Source organism: Panthera uncia, chromosome C2, assembly GCF_023721935.1.
Source record: "Panthera uncia isolate 11264 chromosome C2, Puncia_PCG_1.0, whole genome shotgun sequence".
NCBI classification, from domain to species: Eukaryota; Metazoa; Chordata; class Mammalia; order Carnivora; family Felidae; genus Panthera; species Panthera uncia.
In genome coordinates this window covers 119145736-119166953 of record NC_064810.1, presented here as the reverse complement: position 1 = coordinate 119166953, position 21218 = coordinate 119145736, and the positions used below count along the sequence as shown (strand labels likewise).

General features: G+C 39.8%; 1 protein-coding gene across 2 annotated transcripts; it reads left to right on the top strand.

The window, feature by feature from the left end:
- Positions 1–8869: 8869 nt before the first annotated feature.
- Positions 8870–15543, top strand: RNF7 (ring finger protein 7). Of its 2 annotated transcripts, none has more exons than XM_049629782.1 (3): positions 8870–9139; positions 12740–12787; positions 14597–15543. In XM_049629782.1, exons 1-3 carry the CDS (start codon positions 8972–8974, stop codon positions 14651–14653), a joined length of 273 nt encoding a protein of 90 aa, XP_049485739.1. In that variant the 5' UTR covers positions 8870–8971; the 3' UTR covers positions 14654–15543. The 2 variants fall into 2 exon arrangements, with proteins under 2 accessions (XP_049485739.1, XP_049485738.1); XM_049629781.1 differs by having other exon boundaries at positions 8870–9146; positions 14597–15115.
- Positions 15544–21218: the final 5675 nt, after the last annotated feature.

The following is a 21218-nucleotide window of genomic DNA, read 5'->3' as shown; positions in this document are numbered from 1 at the left end:
TAGCAGACTTATGTCTATATAACCTGCTGCTCTACAAGGAAACATGGAAGACACTGGGCCAAAATCAGACCCAGGAAACATGAAGGGCTACTGCTCAACCTCTCAATCTAGGCACGTTCCTGGGAGACTTCTTGCCCTAGATTTTGTTATGGCCCAGCCCCACCCTGAGGTTCCAGAGCAACTTTCCCTGCGACCCCACCTGATTTTTTGTGATGACCTGTATGTAGGATGGAATGACCCCAGCACACCAAGCATCAATAAGCACTGCTCACCAGAGGAAAAGATCCAAATAGGACACTGACTTTGCTTCTCTTCCAGGCACATATGTACGACTCAAGCCCCCAGCGACATGGTTTCTGGCCCTTTCCAAGCCTTGAAATTACAAACTGTATTGTCTTATACCTCCTGGTCCCTTATCCATATTCATCCACCTTGCCCTCCACTACCTTTTACTGTGCCAAGCCTGATTTGTTCTCACAACCTTACAACCATTTTCATGTTTCAACCTCAACTGACCCTCTGGAGGTGACATTCAGTACTATTTTTAAGGTTCATAATTTTCCTCTCAACCATATGTCTTACTTACCTGTCTGCTTCTAGCCTCTTCCTGGTGTATCCTGGCCTCCACAAACTACAGCTTGAGGCACCTGTGATACAAGCAGGACCTGGACATTGGCTAGATGAGATACAGGAAGGGGGAGAAGGGCAAGTGCCATGGGAAATAAAAGAAGGATGGGCTGACACAGGCTCTCGGAATGGCATACTAGGTATTTGAGTCTTATTATTCTGACCCCAGTTTTGATGTGTGGGCGTAGGTCTTTCCCCTGACCACGAAACAACTGCCAAATGTGAGCGGGGTGTCCTACAATTCAACTCAATTCTGACCCTATGTATCTGGAGATAGCATTAGATTCTACAGGTTAAGGGCTCTGTCACACGAGACTATCCCCTCCCCTCCACCACCACTTTAGACACCAATCACAAGTCCAAGTTGTTACTGTGCTTCTGACTGACAGGCTGTAAATCTGAGGTTCTCATGACCCCCTCCTTGAGTTTTATTAATTTGCTAGAACAGCTAATAGGACTCAGGAAACCAGTTTATTTACTGGATTACTGGTTCATTACAAGGATATTAAATCAATAGCCAGATGAAGAGATATTTAGAGGGTGAGGTCTCAAACAAAGGAGCTCTGTCCTCATGGAGTTTGGGGCCCAGCATGGTGGCACACAGAAGCATTCTGGTTTCCCAGCCTGGAAGCTCTTTGAATCCTGTCCTTTGGGTTTTTATGGAGGTTTCATACATAGGCATGATTGATTAAATCCTTGACCACTGGTGATTGATTCAACCTCTAGCCCCTTTCCCCTCCCTGGAAATCAGGGGGTAGGACTGAAGGTTTTAACCCTCTATTTATGGTTGGTTTCCCCTGGCAACCAGCCCCATCCTTAGGTGCTATCCAAAAATCACCTCGTTATCATAAACTCCGGTGTGGTGGAAAGGGGCTTGTTATGAATTATAAGGCACCCATTTCCCCTTTGTGGCTCTAAGGTGTTTTCAGGAACTGAGAACAAGGGACCAAATGTTATATTTTTCAAATCTTCTTTTTTAAATGAATTCCAGTGTGGCTAACATAAGTGTTATATTAGTTTCAGGTGTACCATATAGTGACTGAACAATTCTCTACATTACTCAGTGCTCATCGTGATGTGTACTTTTTAACCCCCGTCACCTATTTCACCCATTCCCCTACATACACCTAAGAGGCCAAATGTTATAAGAAAAGATGCTCCCATTGCTCTTATTGCTCAGGAAATTCCAAGGGTTTGGGAGCCAGGAACCACGGACAAAGACCAAATATATATGAGAAATACGAATGACCAAATATATATTTCTTCTAATCACAATATTGCAGGTCTTTATAGGAAAATCAGTGAGAAATCTTGGTCTCAAGTGATACAAGACCAACTCAAACTGATTTAAGTACACACACACACACACACACACACACACACAAATTGTTGACCCATATAACTAAAAGCCCATGGGTGGTTCTAGCTACAGGTCCAGGTGGATTCAGGGGCTCAAATAACACTACCTACCTTCATCTCCTGGAAGTTCTGCTTCTGTGTTGACTATATTCTCAAGCAGGTTCTTCCCACACAGTGACAAGTTGGGTAGCAATAGCTAGAAGTTTACATTGTGCCAGTTTAATCTAAGAAAGAGCCTTTCTCCTGATTTCATTGGACCATCATGAGTCACATGCATAGCTGTTAACACATCACTGTGCCAGGGAGAATAAATCAACTAATTGATCAGATTTGGGTTATGTGCCTGTCTAGCCTGAGAGCACAGGGGAGTGGAACCCCAAAGTAAATTCGAGATTCTGTTCCAGAAAGCAGCTAAAATGCAAGCTGGACAAGAAAAACCAAGAGACATCCACTAAAGATGAAGGGCCAGGGGAGCGTGGGTAGGTCAGTCGGTTAAGTGGTGACTCTTGATTTCTGCTCAGGTCATGATCTCGCAGTTCAAGCCCCATATCTTGCTCTGCACTCACAGTGCAGAGCCTGCTTAGGATTCTCTTTCTGTCCCTTCCCTGCTCATGCTCAATCTCTCCCCCTCTCCCCCTCAAAAAAAAAAAAAAAAAAAAAAAAGAGAGAAGACGCCAAAAAAAAGTATTAGAGAAAATAAAAAAAAAGATTAGAATTTCATTTTCAACGTTTTTTTTTTTTTTTTTTTTTTTTTTTAATTTATTTTTGGGACAGAGAGAGACATAGCATGAACGGGGGAGGGGCAGAGAGAGAGGGAGACACAGAATCGGAAACAGGCTCCAGGCTCCGAGCCATCAGCCCAGAGCCTGACGCGGGGCTCGAACTCACGGACCGCGAGATCGTGACCTGGCTGAAGTCGGACGCTTAACCGACTGCGCCACCCAGGCGCCCCAGAATTTCACTTTCAGATGATTAATCTGGAAGTAGAGCCCAGAATGGATTTGGGGCTGGGAAAGTCTGAGGCTAGGAAGACCAGTTAGAAGGCCACTGGAATTATCCAGGTAAACATATGACAGTAGGAATGGAAAAGAAAGGACTAGGGTAAGAAGTTATTACAGAAATAAATTGTTATGGATCACTCACATTAAGAGGGAGGGGTGCCTGGGTGGCTCAGTCCGTTGAGCCTCCAACTGTTGGTTTTGGCTCAGATCATGACCTTATGAGATCAAGCCCCACGTCAGGCATCAGACTCCCCACAGGGTGTGGTGCCTGCTTGGGATTCTCTCTCTCCCTCTCTGTCTGCCTCTCCCCCTCTCAAAATAAATACAGAGACAACTATATAGATATAGATATAGGAAAAAGGTATTAAGTGAAAGGAATTTTGCCCAGTTAATAAGAATGTGGGAGAATGCCCCTCTCAGAAGCCCCAGACTTACTCCATTAAATGGAGTTGTAAAATATCTTATGCATTTACTATTATGTTCTTTCCCCCATCAGGTAAATGTCCAGTCTTAAAAATTACAGTCACTCCTCAAATCTCTTCAGAAACCTTCAGATCTATTTGGAAAAATAGCAAGAAATCTAGTATTACCTGTAAAAAGAAGAAAAAGGTATGCTCTCGGATGTCTGTGTCTGTGAATTTCAGCCACCAGGGGATGGCTGTATGGATTCCTGGGCACTAAACTGGGGTAGATGCCATCCTCAGCAGATTTTGCACTTGATAAAATCATGAGAATTTTGGTTCTGGGTAACAGTATCCTTGTGATGGATGATGATTGGACAAAGGACAAGTAGTAAGGGAACAATATAGTTCCCTCAAATGTTAGTGCAAATCTTGCCTCCTGTCTTCAACTTTCCCACTTCCCACCCAAATCCTGGTTCCTGTTAGCTTATTGTGGATTTGAAATGGTGAATTTACTCAAACTATTTATGAAGCATGTGGGATCTATTAGGGGGTAATGATTTACATATGTTTGCTCTTTATTGTATGAAGTTGAACTTCCTTTTTTTTTTTTTTTTAATTTGTGATTCTTGTTCATTATTTCACAGGCTAAAAACTGAATGTGGATGCCATATCTTTTTATGGGTGCTATCTATCTTCATAGCCTAGAAAGATATTGCTTGTTCAATAATAATAGTTTTCACTGGAACCTCTTTCAAGTTCTAAATTTTGATGACTATTTTATGAAAGTTCAAAGTAGTGTTAATCCTATAATGCTTGTCATTTTCGAAAATGTGGGTTTCACAAGTTGGCCTTAGTAAAAATAGGTAGGATTCTTCTCTGGGGCTTCTTATGTGCATGTGAAATTTATAATTTAAAGGAAGTCGTGATCTTTAAGAAAGAAAGAAAGAAAGAAACTACTTCCATAAGTATATCTATAGTTGGGAACAATAGGAATATTTGGAAGTAATAACCACTTTCTGAAAGACAGCGTCTCCCAAAATGGGGATCTTCCCCAAATGAGGAAACTTCTAATCACTTTATCCCCCTGCCCCATGAAGATATCTGCTCCATGGGAAAGGCAAGAGGTACGGTTGACCGATGTATGGATGATAAATTGGATTAGTTGAAAGTCATATGTATGACAATATGGTGCAGGGATGAAAAACATGGACTGGGGAATGAAATGGACTGAAATTTTCTGGAAAACTGCTGCTTTCCAGGTGTGTGACATTAGCCAAGTCAGTGAGCCTCGCTGAGCCTCAGTTTTCCCTGATGCAAGATACAGATAAGAATAGCACCTGTCTCATGAGATGACACATGTCAAGCATTTTGGGACAATACTTGTTTCATAGTGCATGCTCAAATATAAATATTAGTGGCTACTATTATTGTTGATGTTAGAATTGAATGTTTCCAGTTATTTCACTTGGAACAGCTACACAAGAAAAAAGGAAAAGAAAGAAAAAAAAAAAAGACTTAAGACCTCTTCATTTTTGAAGTTAAAAAAAAAAATCACAACAACCAAGACTGTCGGGGTGCCTGACTAGCTCAATTGGGAAGGCATGAGACTCTTGATTTCAGGATCATGAGTTCAAGCCCCACGTTGGGTGTGGAGCCTGTTTAAAATTAAATTAAATTAAATAGGGGCACCTGGGCGGCTCAGTCAATTAGCTGTCTGACTCTTGATCTCAGCTCAGGTCTTGATCTCAGAGTTGTGAGTTCAGGCTCTGTGTTGGGCACTCTGTGTTGGGCTCTGTGTTGGGCACTGTGTTGGGCACTGGGCTCTGTGTGAAGCCTATTTAAAAAAATTAATTAACTAATTAATTAAAGTTATTTTTTAAAAGGCAAGACTGTCATTCATATTATATACAAATGTAACAAGTTCTGGCAAGTCTGTGGAACCAAACTATCTGTGGAGTTGAGGATGGGTAGAGTAAATTATGTCCGCCCTGAAATATCTTAGCATCTAGCTAGGAAGACAAGATTCTCATCCGTTAAAAGTAAACAATAATAGAGTGTAAGAGTTGAAATAACAGATCTTCAGAACTTACACATCCAGTGTGTGAGGCCTCCTGAGAAATTGTTCCTGCTTAAAAAAAAAAAGACCTTTTTGAAATCTGCCACAGACATCCACTGGGTCGGAGTGTAAAATCTTTGTGCCTCTTTAGAAGTCTTTTGACAATGTCTATCAAAATTAAAAATACATAACTTTTGGCCTAGGCATTCTACTTCTAGAAATTTATTTTACATATATACTCTCACAGATGAGTTAGAAAATATTTATAATGATGTTCACTGCAGCACTGCTTATTATACATTGGAAACAGCTAAATGTCTCTCAAAGGCTTCTCAGAGAAATCCTCAGAGAAATGGGGCAATACTGTGCAACCATCAAGAATACTGTGCATATGGAAGTGCTTATGTGGAAAGTGTCCTCTCATGCTACACAAAAAGAGCAGGCTAGAGAATAATATGTGTAAAAAAACTCATATGAAAAATGTTGTAATATGTAATATGTACCAACAATCCCACTTCTGGGTATATACCCAAAAGAATTGAAAGCAGGGTTATGAAGAGATATTTGTACCCTCATGTTCACAGTGGCGTTATTCACAAGAGTCAAAATGTGCAAGTAACTCAAATGTCTATTGATGGATGAATGGATAAGCAAAATGTGGCCTGTCCACACAATAGAATATTACTAAACATTAAAAAGGAAGGAAATTGGGGCGCCTGGGTGGCTCAGTCCATTAAGCATCCGACTTTGGCTCAGGTTATGATCTCACCGTTCATGACTTTGAGCCCCGAGTCGGGCTCTGTGCTGACAGCCCAGAGCCTGGAGCCTGCTTCAGATTTTGCATCTCACTCTCTCTCTCTGCCCCTCCCCTGCTCGTGCTCTGTCTCTCTCTCTCAAAAATAAATAAACTTAAAAAAATAAATAAATAAAAAGGAAATTCTGACACATGCTACAACATGGATGAAACTTGAAGACACTGTGCTAAATGAAATAAACCAGTCACAAAAAGATAAATACTGTATGATTCCACTCATATGAGATACCTCGGATAATCAAACTCAGAAATCAAGTAAAATGCTGGTTCCTGAGAGAAGAAGGGCAGATAGAAAATCATTTGATGAATATAGTTTCCATTTTGGAAGATGAAAAAGTTCTGGACTTTGTAAATGTAAATGTAAACTTTGACAATGTAAATGTACCTAATACTATGGAACTCTACACAAAATAGTGATAAACTTCATTGTGTGTATTTTATCACAATTAAAATTTTTTAAATGATTTGTATTATGTATCTGTTTGTACATGTATAGGAATTTCTGGAGAGTCTATTAACAGTACTTGCTTTTTTTCATTGTAGATCATTTTACTATTTTAACATTTTTATCATTTATGAGCAGTCAATTTAAATTTCTTTCATTTTTTTAATGTCTATTTGAGAGAGAGAGAGAGACAGAGCATGAGCATGCACACGTGCAAGCAGGGGAGGGGCAGAGAGAGAGAGGGAGAGAGAGAATCCCATGGGGGCTCTGCACTGACGGTGTGGAGCCTGCTTGGGATTCTCTCTCTCTCTCTCTCTCTCTCTCTCTGCCCTGCTTGTGCACTCTCTCTCTCAAAATACATAAATAAACTTTTTAAGAACAAACACTTAAATTGTTTGATAAACATCAGTAATAGCCTTTTTTGGTTGCTATGTGACCTGGTGACAAAAGAGTACAGTAAGTGCTGTGATTTCCCAGAAATATTATAGGAATATATGTTGGCAAAGAGCAGTGAGTGAAGACACAAAGATGAGTACATTTTTCCTCAGTACAGAGAGCAATCCAGCTGGAGCAGGTAGGGGAAGTTCTGTCCGGTTGAAGAGATGTTAAAGTGTAGGGAAAAAAGAGTGTCCTTGAGTTTTCAGCATTTCAACTGCATGTCTCTCCTTTTTCTTTCAAACCGCCCCGTTCCCAACAGCAGAGTGCATTTTATCCTTGTCTAGTACCGGCCTTCCTCCTTTGTTAGATGTTTGCATTTAGAGCCGTCTCTAGTCTGATGTGTGGTCGTTTAACATGAACAGAACATGTGTTTTGTATGGTTCATCTGGGTTTGTTTACAAGCATTTTTATCTGGCTCATAAAGTTAGTGTGGTCAGATTAACATCTGCCACCACTTCTACTGCTCTGTTCTGGCTGACAGCTTGGGAGAGGAGTGCTTTCTTCACTCATTTCCTGGTCTGGAGGGCCTCCCATCTCCCCCCAGTTCAAACTTGACCTCTTCCATGAGGCTTTTCCTGACAGCATCAGTCCTCAGCATTATCTCTGTCCTTCACAGCACTTCACATTCCACTCAACAAGCCGCACACATACCATCTAGCCAAATGTGACCCTGTGTCCATATTTCCATTTTTACATATTTATGCATCCTTGTATCCTCTGCCAAACTCCTTGAGTTTGGTTAGCTCCTATCCAGGCACAAGGCCCAGTATCAGGAGACCAAGAGATGTTGAGAGGCCCATTAAGAGGAGATCGGATGTTCTGAATTCCAAACCTTTGGTAACAGGTGTCCACCACTAGGTGGTGGTGGTGATCAGGCATCTCCTTAGGCGTTCACTACCTCAGCGTTCTTATCTTTTAAATGAAGATGTTGTCTGCTTTGCTTGAGAAAACGGAAGAACATGACCCCGGGCTAAAAGTAGAAGAACCCACGTTTCATAACTGTCAGCTTCACGTAACAGCAGTGTACTCCTTAAATTACTTTTCTGGACCTTATTAAAAGGAGGAGGTCAAACTAGATCAGAGGTTTTCGGAGCCTGGATGCCAGGGTTCTTGGCATCCTTCCAGGGGACCAATAGGTCAAAACTATTTGCATAACAGTATTCAGAGCTATTTCTCTCTTTTCACTCAATTAAAATTTATTAAAAAGCAAATATATGCATCTTACATAAAGTCTCTTTAAGGTCCTAATAATTTTTAAGTATAACGGGGTCCTGAGCCCAAAAAGTTTGAGAAGCACTGAACCAGGTTTCTCAGAACTTCTGAGGCCAGACGTTTCCTAGATACCAAGAAGAAGGTGGTGTTAAAGGCCTGGTCCCAGCTCTGAAAGAGTTTACGAGTCGCGGGGCGGGGGGGGGGGGGGGGGTAGAACGAGACAAATGGTTATATTAACAAGATAATTTGTGAGAGTGGTAAGTTTCACGAAGTCACACAGCAAGGCATCTGATGCCTGCACAGTGTGCTCCGGAGCACGGGAGAACAATACTCAACAGCACACCGCCCGCGGTTCACAACGGAAACTCCCTGGAGGCCCTCAGCCCTTGGGGTTGCCCCAGCGAGCCGAGGTGCAGGGAGAAATGCGCCAAAGCGCTAGCGTCATGTGACGTCACTGGGCCGCGCCAGCCAATCCGGGCGGTCCTTGTCGTAGGCACCGCGGTGGCCCGCGGCCTGCAGGCGGCGCTGTGGGCCCGCCGGGCGGCCCCACAGAGCCGCCATAGCCGCCCGCCTACCCCGACTTAACGTCTCCGCTGTCGGCTCCGCGCCGCCGCCATGGCCGACGTGGAAGACGGCGAGGAACCCTGCGCCCTGTCCTCTCACTCCGGGAGCGCAGGCTCCAAGTCAGGAGGCGACAAAATGTTCTCTCTCAAGAAGTGGAACGCGGTGGCCATGTGGAGCTGGGACGTGGAGTGCGATACGTGCGCCATCTGCAGGGTCCAGGTGATGGGTAAGCGCTGCACGCGAGGCCGGGGCCGAACTACGGCCTCCGCGGGCCGATTCTGGGCGTGGAGGACGGGCGAAGGCTGGGAGAGACCCCAGTCCAGAGGAGTGGGGGCGGGGGTGCCGGGAGCCACCGGTGCTGCTGCTGGCCCGAGGGCTGCTGCTGCCGCCGCCTGGGGCTCAGCAGGCGCCCAGCGCCCGGACCTGGTATTCTAGGGATAGAAACGGGCAGTGAGCTGAGGAATTAAGGTAATTTCTGGTAGTGATGGGTGTGGCCAAGGAAATAAAACTGGATGATTTGTTGGCCGCTGGGAGAAGCCACTTGGGTTTGTTTGGCCAGCTCCATGCCTAAAAGCAAACCGCAGAGGGGTCAGGTTAAAGGCCCTGAATAAGTAGGGCACTTTAATGGTTGTGGTCACGCACCAAAGTGATGCTCTGGAGTCATCTTCCACAGAAACGACACCCTCAGTTCGCTCTTGAGAGGCGAAAGGAAGAAAATGTTCCTAGCCATTGCCATTTCCGAATTAGCTACTGCTATTCTGAGGGCTTTTAACTCTGGATGTTTCAGGATGGGTCAGATGGCACTCGCTTGTCTTGAAGGGGGATACAGTGTGGTTCACGAATATTTTTAAGGTTCATGGGAGTTGAAGAATGTAAGCCCTTTATTCAGAAATATAAAACTTTTTCTGGCCCCTCCTATCAAAGGATGCCATTTTCTGAAGATCCTGCCCTGTCTGAGTCAGGCCTTTGTGGAGAGCCCTGTTGTACAAATAAGTCTTAACTTGTTTCTGTGATATTTCGAATAAAACTACTGGGCCACGCGAAACCTTTCAGAACAGCTTCATCCTTTTATATTTTATATCCTGTCTTTTTTAAGATCTCAGACCACCTTGAAAAAGAGATGCTATTCTAAATGCCAGTTATTTTTTTAAACAGAGCATTTAAAACTACTGAGAGAGAATCTTAATTTTGTTTCTTGGGGGTAGGTGAAAACTGAGGTTGTATAGCTTGAAAACTTTGTGTCTTGCTCTGAAAAATGACAGAATTGGAGAAAATAAACAGAATTTCTCTCTCAAGGGATGAAATTTAAACCTACCAGAATCAAGAGATTTTTTTCAATTTACACTCTTTAGTACACACTTGTTTTTTATTCATGAGGACTTGCTTCAAAGAGGATTTACAGCAAAGGGATTCAGATTTTTTTTACTTTTTACTTTTGAAAGAACTTGATTTCAGACATGATCCACTTGTTTTGCATATTAGGTCTTAAAAGTACCTAGCTTATTGGCCTGCAGTACAGCCCCCTTACCCCACCCCTTACTTAAGAACTAGAATCATAATTTCCAGTTTGGGTGGCATTGTTAACTTATCCAGGCCACTTAATCTTTTCTTCTTTTGCAAGACAAGCTTTGCTAAAAATTTATCCCCTAAATATCCTTTAGTTCAAAATGAAGAATGTTCCTGAAAAGTGTGTTTTATATTTCTACCCAAAGAAAAATTTTAGATCTGTAGGTAGAAATGCAGAATTCAGAGTAATGGTTGACATCTTTGCAACACATAAACTTTACTGGGATATTTGGAGTAAGTCAAAATATGGGCTATAAATGTTTCACATTCACATTAGCTTTCTAATTATAGCAAGTGTTCTGCTACTGTGGATTAATTTTGCAGATTTGCAACAGCTGTACTTTGAGTTCAGCAAAGTGTTCTGGACTAGACCTTTGTATTTTCTTTATGAGGTGTTAAAATCCATTTAGTGGTCAGGTGACAGCAGAAGGAAGTTTGTTTTTCAGACTTCCCAAGCTAACCCTAGTTAGCATCATTCTAAAAGGAGTTACTGTTATTGTACTCCTTAGAAATGTTTTGTTTTAGATTTTAGGAATATCGTGAAAAGAATTTTTTTCTTTTATCTAAAACTTTAGGACTTTTTATAGATTTAGGTTGGGTTTTGATAATGAGTCTAAATCAAATGTCAGTCATAATCCCGAGATTCCTAGATTCTGCAAAAGAGGCCACTTAATTCCTTAAATTTTCAAATTCCTCTCATACACCTAAATGATTTGTTACGACTTCTTGATCCAAGATCTGCCTGTCAGCCCATTCTGATGTGGTTAACACTCTCTGGTTTCCTTCGTTCTGAAAGGAGCAGATGGCACAGTGAGCAAGTGTTGAAGAAGAGGAAAATAGGTTTGCTAGTACTGCTGAGTTCTAAAGAGCCAGAGTAACCCTTCATGGCTATTTATGTTAACTTGGACATTTGACATACCTTCTGGAGTCTTGTTTTCCTAATTTGTGAAAGAGGTAGTTGGGTACACAGACTGTAATTCTGTGATTATACAGAACCAGAGCTGTGTCCTCACCCTTATATCATGATCCTTATGATATTTAGTTGTTTGCCTGCCTACCTCCCCATTTCCTGGTGAGACCAGGGACCCAGACTTGGTCATTTTGGTGTCCCCAGTGCATAACTCCATATACAGAGCAGATACTCAGTAATTGTGGGATTGAAGAAAGCCTCAGGAGGCAGTGGTTGTTTTCAGTCCACACCGAAGTGGCCAGGGTGGTGAGTTTTTTTAGGGTAAGAGCATGCAGAGAGGAGCAAACAAATGCCTGAGCATAATCCAGTGTTAAGAAAAGGACCAGGCTTCAGCTCCACCGTGTATCTATTTTTACAGAATTCTTTTTCTCTAATTTATGTTAAAAACTATTTTGTTGTTGTTGTTGGTTTGAACTTCCTTTTACCTATCTTGGACTCCTCTTCCAGCTAGTGAATGAATCCATTTCATTGGTCCCTAAAATATCCTATAGTACCTCCTTCATCAAGCAAATAGTAGTATAGATTAAATTTTGAAAACTAATATACCCTTTACGTTCCCATTCTTAAAATGTACTCCCAAGTAAATTATTAAAATACATTGCCATTGTTGGATAAATGCTTTGGACTCAGACATATTTGTAGAAGGAGCATTTTCTTAAAAAAAAAAAAAAGAGAGAGAGAGAATCTAGTATTTAAGAGGTTCTTTAAAAATTAATTTTAATTTAATTTTTATATAGATCATACAGTCACAAAATTCAGAATTTTAAGAAACTATACAATGAAGACTCCTTCCCATTCCATCTTCTCTTAGGTAGACTTTATTATTAGTTACTTGATTATTCTTCTAGAGTTTCTTTATGTGTGTACAGGCAAATACCAATTTATATGCATGGCTTACGTTTAAAAGGTGTCTTGAAAATAAGCTACCCCCAAGGTTGATCTATGTGAGCATGCCCAGTGAGCTTATAGGAACTTCTAGTATAATGAAGTATGGCATAGTTTTCTCTGGTGGTTGAATCCACCTCGGGGACACGTTTTTATCAGAGCTGGTGAAAATAGAGGGTCAGTAACCCATGTGAAATTGCTCCTGGTCATAAGTAAATGAGTAGAGTGCCTTGCACTTTATTCATCTTTAAACAGTTATGTTTAGATGAGAAATAAATAGTTTGAATCTTTTATCTCCATCTCTAACCCTTTGGGCTTTTATTTGACTTTGAAGTGTCTGGGTTTTAGAAATTGCATTCTGAGCATCAGAATGAGAATTGCTATTTGTTTACTTTTAGATGCCTGTCTTAGATGTCAAGCTGAAAACAAACAAGAGGATTGTGTTGGTATGTTGTAATTTCATTCTCTTGCTTTTTCAACTGAAGGTTTTCTCTCAGTGGGGATGTTTGAATTTGTGATTAAGATTGACTTTATCAATACATAAAAATAAACTGTAAAGCAGTGATCTATTATTAATGTAAAATGTGTTAGTTCTCAAAAGGCCTTAATGGAATTAATCTGCAAGTTCTTTTATTGCCTGTAATTAAGAAGAATTGATTATATATTCCAGACATGGCCATAGTAAATATTTGATAATCAACAAAGAAATAATTCTTTTCTGTTAAGAAAATTGTAAGGGATTACCAAAATGTCATTTAAATTTTAACTGTGTTATAGGTCAGATTTGGTAGGGTTTTATTCTAATAAAGCATTGCAGTTTTCAGTACTGTTATTATTCAGTATTTAACTTTTCAGCCAACATAGAAAAAATTCTAAGTGCTCTCTTTTGCAATGTAGTTTGTATATGGAAATCTGTTGAATTTTGCTAATAGCCTGGGACTACAAAAGTTGTTTTAGGATAAATATTTTAAGCAGTTCAAAGGTTTTTATGTCCTAGTTCTTGAAGTCATCACTTCTAGATTGCTATATATAAAAGCTTTTCTGAAAATGAAAGGTTAACTTTGTACTTTGTGTTTGCGTGGTTTATATATAGCTTTTTAATAATGATGTATTCAGTATTTATCAAATCCTGTTTCTTCCCCCTGAAACACTTAAAGTGATTTCCTTTTGCTTCCTACGCCCTGTAGCCAGTTTTCATAAGAAGTTGGTTATTTTTTTCTTTTTTTTCCATGTTCTTTCATTGTTCTGTTATCATATAGGTCAAGCAAGGGACAAATAAAGCCCACATTTGAGATTGCATTTCAGATTATGGGAGATTGCCCTTGGTTTAAGAAATATTTAACTTGAGGGGCGCCTGGGTGGCTCAGTCGGTTAAGTGTCTTACTTCAGCTCAGGTCACGATCTCGCGGTCCGTGAGTTCGAGCCCCGCGTCGGGCTCTGGGCTGATGGCTCAGAGCCTGGAGCCTGCTTCCGATTCTGTGTCTCCCTCTCTCTGCCCCTCCCCCATTCATGCTCTGTCTCTCTCTGTCTCAAAAATAAATAAAACGTTAAAAAAAAAATTAAAAATAAAAAGAAACCCCATTTAAAAAAAAAAAAAAAGAAATATTTAACTTGAGAATTGTGAGGTTTAGGGCACCTTTCTTTGATCACAGAAAGTCCTCTGTTTCTAGCCAACCACTTTGAAAAGTTCATGTGTTTGTCACATGAGGAATTGCACTGCTTATGGATGACATCAACACTTCTAGAAAATAACTGAGTAGATGTACAGCTGATAATGTTTAGAAGTATGTCATCTATTTATAACAGACTACTATGAACTGAAAACTCATGTTGGTAAATAAAAATCAGGAGGATGTTTTTCAATAAATAAAGATCAAAAGGTCTCCAAGGTCAGTCTTTGACTGAGAAGGTCTGGGATCTAAGGAAGGCTCAAGTTCTTTAATCTCCTAACTTCAGGAAGACAGCATGTGGAGCTGTGTAGGGGCTGGGGGCCACCACATCACTCACAGACTCTAAACAATGATGAAAAAGTCCCCCAGTCACAGCGCCTCATCTCACTTCTTAAGTGTGGTTTACACAGGTAAGTTGTTACTTCTTCATAGATAGAAAAAATGTTGACTAATTAGCCATCTTTATTCAAGATTATGAATCATGATTATTCTTCATAATATAAAATAGCCTGTAATTTTGAGTTGGATAATTTAAATTAAAATATGTAATGTCAAATATTCTTTTTTTTTTTTTTTTCCTTTCAGTGGTCTGGGGAGAATGTAATCATTCCTTCCACAACTGCTGCATGTCTCTGTGGGTGAAACAGAACAATCGCTGCCCTCTCTGCCAGCAGGATTGGGTGGTCCAAAGAATCGGCAAATGAGAGTGGAGGCTTTCTTAGTGCATTTGTTTGGAGCCCTGGTGGATCTTGTTATCAAGTGCCCTACAAAGGCCAGAACACTCCAGGGAACTAATTCTTCAAATAGGAGGAGATGGCTCTGTGGTCCTTTGGTACTCATCAAAGGCATGGCTTAGCATTTTGTTTTATTTTCAGAAATTCTCTACAATTAAGAAGATAATTTATTAAAGATGGTCTTTCCTACCTCTGTGGTATGTATCCCACACACTGCTTAGAAGTGCTTTAAAGGAGGAGAGAGCTACAAATTTAATGACTTTATAATTTGCTTATTGGTATCCAGGGGGTTGTGGAAGCAGTTCCATTCAGAAGAGAACTTGTTGCATGCTTATAGTTGATCAGTTTAAAAAAAAAAAAAAAAAAAAGACAATGTTACAGAAACAAATAAAGTGCAGTTTAAAACCCAACTCTTATCCTTAATTTGTCCCTCATATTTATTTTTGGCTGGGAGGGGGTGATTCATGAAGTCTTTGTATGATATAATGAAAATTTTAAGTTTGGACCAGTGAACAGGGTAAATAAAATTTAATCTTCAGGCATATGGAATTGTGGTTGTCTTTTAGGCTATTATCCTCTATCTTTGGTTCATCAAGAAAACCTAAATCTGTACTCACCTCACTGTCCAAACATTGAATAGTAAAGAACAGAAGTATTTGTTCTGGTCAGATTATGTTGTAATTTAACTGTTTTAGGTAGAATGTTAATGAGGGGGAAATGTTTACCACTGTAGCACTGGGTCAAAAAGTTTATTTTATTACACAGTGTTTTAATAAATGGTTTATTCTGTTTACTTCATTTGAATTGTCATTATTACAAATTTTAAATTTTTTTTTAATGTTTATTTATTTTTGAGAGACAGAGACAGAGTGTGAGCAGGGGAGGGGCAGAGAGAGAGAGAAAGACACAGAATCTGAAGAGACTCCAGGCTTTGAGCTGTCAGCACAGAGCCTGACGCGGGTCTCGAACTCACAAGCCGTGAGATCATAACCTGAGCCGAAATCAAACGCTCAACCGACTAAGCCACCCAGGCTCCCCATCATTATTACAATTTTATGTACAACTTTAAGCTTCATGTTAATAAGGTAATATGTCAAGTGAAAGCTTTAATTTGAAAAAATATTCATATACTCTTATTTGGTAGTAATAAAAGTTAAAGTTTATTACCTGGAAATGTAGAAGTGTGAGAAAATACTTAAATTTTATCAAACTCATTCACATTTAATGGAGGTTATCTGGTAACAGTTTATGGACCACAAGTTTATTTTGAATTATTCCATAATAAAGGCCACAAGCTATGAATTTTGAAAAATCTTTATCATTCACTTCTTCAGTTTGTCAATCTGAATCTTCTTATATCTAAGTGATGCAGATACATAAAAAAATGTTAAAATATAATTTAAAAACTAGAATTCATAGGCTTTCATATTGGTTTTCATATTTCATACTAATCTGATTTCTCTGGAAACTTGCTTTATTATGCATTTTTTCACAGTTTACTGAGAAAATTAATTACCATATGGGGTAAATAAAGCACCTTTTTATCCTATAATATTAAGTATAATACTATCAAGTTTAGGAAACTTAACCATGTGATTAACATAATCATATCTTACAGAAAACTGTGACTAGAGCTATAAGTACAGTCCAGCAAAGACTTTGAAGAGGTTTATGTAAGTTTACATATGGTGAATGTGTGTCTTCAGTGAACACCTGCTGAAACCACAGAGTTGAGGGGCAATATGTAAGTGCAGACTAGGAGGAATGAGACAAGTGGGAAAGTCACCCTGCTTAGATGTAGTTACTTCACTACTTCTGCCCCAAACCATGTATCACAACACATTCTATATATGCTTATTTTTTCAGGGATTTTCTTTCTTTCCTTTTTTTTTTTTTTTTTTTTTAATCTTTTTAATGTCTATTTATTTTTGAGAGAGACAGAGACAGAATGTGAGTGGGTTAAGGGCAGAGAGAGAGGGAGACACAGAATCCAAAGCAGGCTCCGGGCTCCAAGCTGTCAGTACAGAGCCTGATGCCCATGGGGCTCGAACTCATGGACTGCAAGATTATGACTTGAGCCAAAGTCGGTTGCTCAATCGACCGAGCCACTCAGGTGCCCCTTTTCAGGGATTTTCAGTTGAAGAAGAATCAATAGGGGCACCGTGTTTCAGCTTAGAGAAGTAGTTGGAAAGAGTATTGGCTCCCATCTTTGTAATTTATCCAGATCATTTTTCTTTTTTGTAAATTAATGACAGCAGTTTCAAATAATTTTTCTTTTGAGTTATACTTAGGCTTTTTAGTTTGGTGTGTGTGTGTGTCCTTTTGCAAGTTCTGCTATTGAAGATACTTTTCCAGGTCATATTTAATAACTTGCTTATATGGTTCATTTTGTAAAGTCTATTGAAACATGTGTATCCATTAGAAATGAATCTTATTTTGCTTTCATAATCCTGATTGTGTAGTACATGCATATTAAATAATGAGATAAAAAGTTAATTACAATACACAAAAATGTTTGACCACTTGAATGCTTATCATTGTACAGTGAGCTATTTTAGCAGCTTTTGTTTGACATTTTTAAAAGGATATATCCATAAAATGTGAACCAAATATTTGGCTTTGCACTGAAGAGAAAATCAGTAAGAATGTCTAGTTATTTTAGTCAGTATGACAGAACGTAAATGCAGCGTGAAGGATGGAGTCATAAGTAGATTTTCCACACAGCAAAACCACAGGCCCACTGCCGAACAAAGCTCTGTTTCTACTCCGCATCGCCATCTGAGGGTGGAAGAGGAGGAGGGGCTGGGACAGAGCAGCACTGATCCTACCCATCCTGGGATGATATCAGCTCATCTGCATAGCCATCTGAAAGTTTAGCACATATTGTTTCATCAGAAAGACACACTGTGACATTTAATTATGAGTTCTAAAGCAAAAGTTAGGCATTGAACAGCCTTTTCTTTCCATTGGATTAAACAATACTGAATTTTCTTTTGCTAGTATAATGGAAACATGTTGGTCATCTTCACCTATTTAATTTTCCATCAATGCAAGGTGCATTCTTATATCACAAGTAACATCTAAATCAGTAAATCTTCCCCTCTCAAACCCATTCCTTTTTATAAACTATGTCCCCATTACTATCCTGAAATTCATAACTAACACATAATTAAAGTGTATATAATAATTGTAATATATAAATATAAAATAACTGAATTATAAAATACAAGTAAAAGGAAAGTATATTCTAATTCATTTGCATTTCAGTATGTATATACTTGGGTGTAATTACACCAGGAAACATGAAGAAGCAGGCTGATCCACGTATGGATGTGTGTGTGTGTGTGATCACCATATATAGACCGCAGTAAGGTAGACTGTTGTGATTTAGTAACATGGGAGCATTTTCATTGATAGTAAGAACTACCCCCTCAAATGGTAGATCACACTTAGTGTACAGTCTTTTGATTTACATGTTAGTTAGTTGCACGGTTGGAAATTTCAATGACGTAGTTATTGAATATTCACTTGGCAGTCTTCTAGGCATAAGGAATAAGCTCAAAATTGTTTTATTTAACTGAAGCTAATGTAGAAGTCTTTAGGGTCAGAGAAAAAAAAAAGCTTAAATGTTCCTTTAGAAGTTTAGTAGACATCTGATAATAAATGTAACTTTTTAAAAATGTTTTCTGCAGAATTTTTAACAGGGAAGCACTTTTTTTTTTTTTTTTTTTTTTTCAGAGAGAGAGAGAGAGAGAGAGAACATGCAAGCAGGGAGGAGGCAGGAGAGAGATTCTTTAAGCAGGCTTCATGCTCAGCGTGGAGCCTGACACGCAAGGCTCAATCCCACGACCCTGGGATCATGACCTGAGCCAAAATCAAGAGTCAGATGCTCAAACAGACTGAGCCACTCAGGTGCCCCTATTTTTCTGCTTTTTAAAGTTATTGCCAAGAGCTAACTTTTCAGGATAATGCTCTGAAAAGAAAGTTAGAAATTTTCCATGGTTAATTTAGTAAGCCCAGTTAAAAACATATATATTTAGAGGAAAAATACTGCTGGTTTGAATATAAGGAAGATTGGAATTAAAGTATAAATGTATTTCAAATATTTTTAAATATAAAATTTAAATATATTTTATATTGAACATTGGATATAACAAAACACATGACAAATCTTTGTAGAGGAGTTCCTCTTCAGCCATTTTATGTCATTTCCATTTCTGCCACGGTTAGGTTTTGTTCAACAAAATAATGTCCGACAGGAAAAATATCTTCTCTGCATTTTGACGCTCCACTTAATGGCTGAGAGTGGACCCTAGAGCCAGGATACCTGAATTTGAATCCCAGCGCCTCCGCTTGTGTGACCTTCAGAAAGTTACTTAGTTTTCTCCTATACAATGTAAATAACAATAATATCTCCCTCACTAGATTGTTTTGAGAATTGAAGACTACATGAATTAGCACACATGTAAAACTCTGAGAATAGTTAAGCGCTACTGTGACTTCATTTTAGTCAATTTTGGAAGCTCCTTTAATAGAAGTGGCACTTAAAAAATAATGTATTTTTAGTTACGGGGTAGAGCACTCTTCTTAACTGTTCTCAATAAACATTTTGTAAGAAAAAGTTAATTGTTGTAAACATAGGTTACTGGTCGCACTGTGAGCTTTAGTGAAGGGTTGTAATGAGGCCTTTAATGACCTGCCTGTCACATTTATTTCTAATCATGGGGTCAACATGATTTCCAGATTCTATAATAAGAAAAGGTTTTGTAGGATGCCTGAGTGGCTCAGTTGGTTAAGTGTCTGACTTTGGCTCAGGTCATGATCTCACAGTTCATGAGTTCAAGCCCTGCATCAGGCTCTCTGCTGTCAGCACAGAGCTCACTTTGGATCCTCTGTCCCCCTCTCTCTGTGTCCCTCCCTCATGTTCTCTCTCTCTCAAAAATAAAATAAACATTTAAAAAAAAAAAAGAGGGGCACCTGAGTGGCTCAGTCATTTAAGCGTCTGACTTCGGCTCAGGTCATGATCTCCTGGGCTGGGTTCAAGCCCCATGTTGGCTCTGTGCCGACAGCTCAAAGCCTGGAGTCTGCCTTGTATTCTGTGTCTCGCCCTCTCTTTCTACCCCTCCCCCATTCTGTCTGTCTGTCTTTCTCTCTAAAAAATATAAACATTAAAAAAAATTTTTTTTAAAAAGAAAGAGAAGGTTGTATGGGGTGCCTGGGTGGCTCAGTCAGTTGAGCAGCCAACTCTTGATTGATACTGGCTCAGGTCATGATCTCACGGTTGAGGTGAGCCTCCAGGCAGGCTCTGTGCTGGACATGGTGGTGCCTGCTTGGGATTCTCTCCTTCTCCCTTTACCCCTCTCCCCTGCTCATGCTCTCTCTTTCTTTCTCAAAAAAGGAAAGAAAAAGGTTTTGTAAATATTGAGCTCTCACTTTAATTTTAGGTTTTCCATCTCACTAGGAATATTTTATTGACTTGTTGATAAGCATATGGGGTGCATTTTTTGACCACTTGATTTTGCCAGATACCCGTATAGCTTAGAAAATGTACCTTTTTTTGGGGCGCCTGGGTGGCGCAGTCGGTTAAGCGTCCGACTTCAGCCAGGTCACGATCTCGCGGTCCGTGAGTTCGAGCCCCGCGTCAGGCTCTGGGCTGATGGCTCGGAGCCTGGAGCCTGTTTCCGATTCTGTGTCTCCCTCTCTCTCTGCCCCTCCCCCGTTCATGCTCTGTCTCTCTCTGTCCCAAAAATAAATAAAAAAAAATAAAAAAAAAAAAGAAAATGTACCTTTTTTTAAACCCTCAATTTTCATCTTCATAGCCTTTCAGAGTAGTAAGTGTTATAATCAACTTGCTGCCTTCTCCTGTCCATGCACTCAGTAAACCTGAGTCCGTGATCAGAAAAGGACCTGCTTTTCCTAACTTGGCTGCAAGCAAGCTTTCCCTGAGCAAGTGTAGCTGTGGTGTGGAATAGTAGAAGGATTGCAATTTTGGAGCCACTCAGCCTGGCCTGGAATCTTGACTCTATCGTTTACTACCTGTGTGATACTGCACCAGATTCTTAACTTCTCTGTCCCTATCTGCTCAACTAAAATGGGAACAGCAATATTATATACTTCATTCAGTTGCTATGAAGATTAAATGAAATAATACATGGTAACCGCCCAGAACAGTATCTGAACCATAGCAGGCAATCAGTAACTGTTAGCCATTCATATAGTTCACTGTTGTCACTGCTGATCTGTGCCTAGAGGATGGCCTTGAAAAAATTATCTTGTTTTCAATGATGATTCTTGTAGGAATTAGAATGTTTGTGTGCACCCACAACCTGTGCAGAATTGCCAACATGAGTTTTTAGGAGAGGGGTTTTCAACTTTTTAAAAACCACCCCAACACATCTGAGAAGCACATTCCCATCAGCAACAGTGGGCTGTCCCACATGATTTTCCAAGAAGTATGTGTGTATAAACCAGGC

Coding starts and splice junctions, on each gene's coding strand:
- RNF7 (XM_049629781.1), top strand. CDS start 8,972: ATGGCCGACGTGGAAGACGGCGAGGAACCCTGCGCCCTGTCCTCTCAC. Junction 9,147..12,739: donor CTGCAGGGTCCAGGTGATGG/GTAAGCGCTGCA, acceptor GTTTACTTTTAG/ATGCCTGTCTTAGATGTCAA. Junction 12,788..14,596: donor CAAACAAGAGGATTGTGTTG/GTATGTTGTAAT, acceptor TTTTCCTTTCAG/TGGTCTGGGGAGAATGTAAT.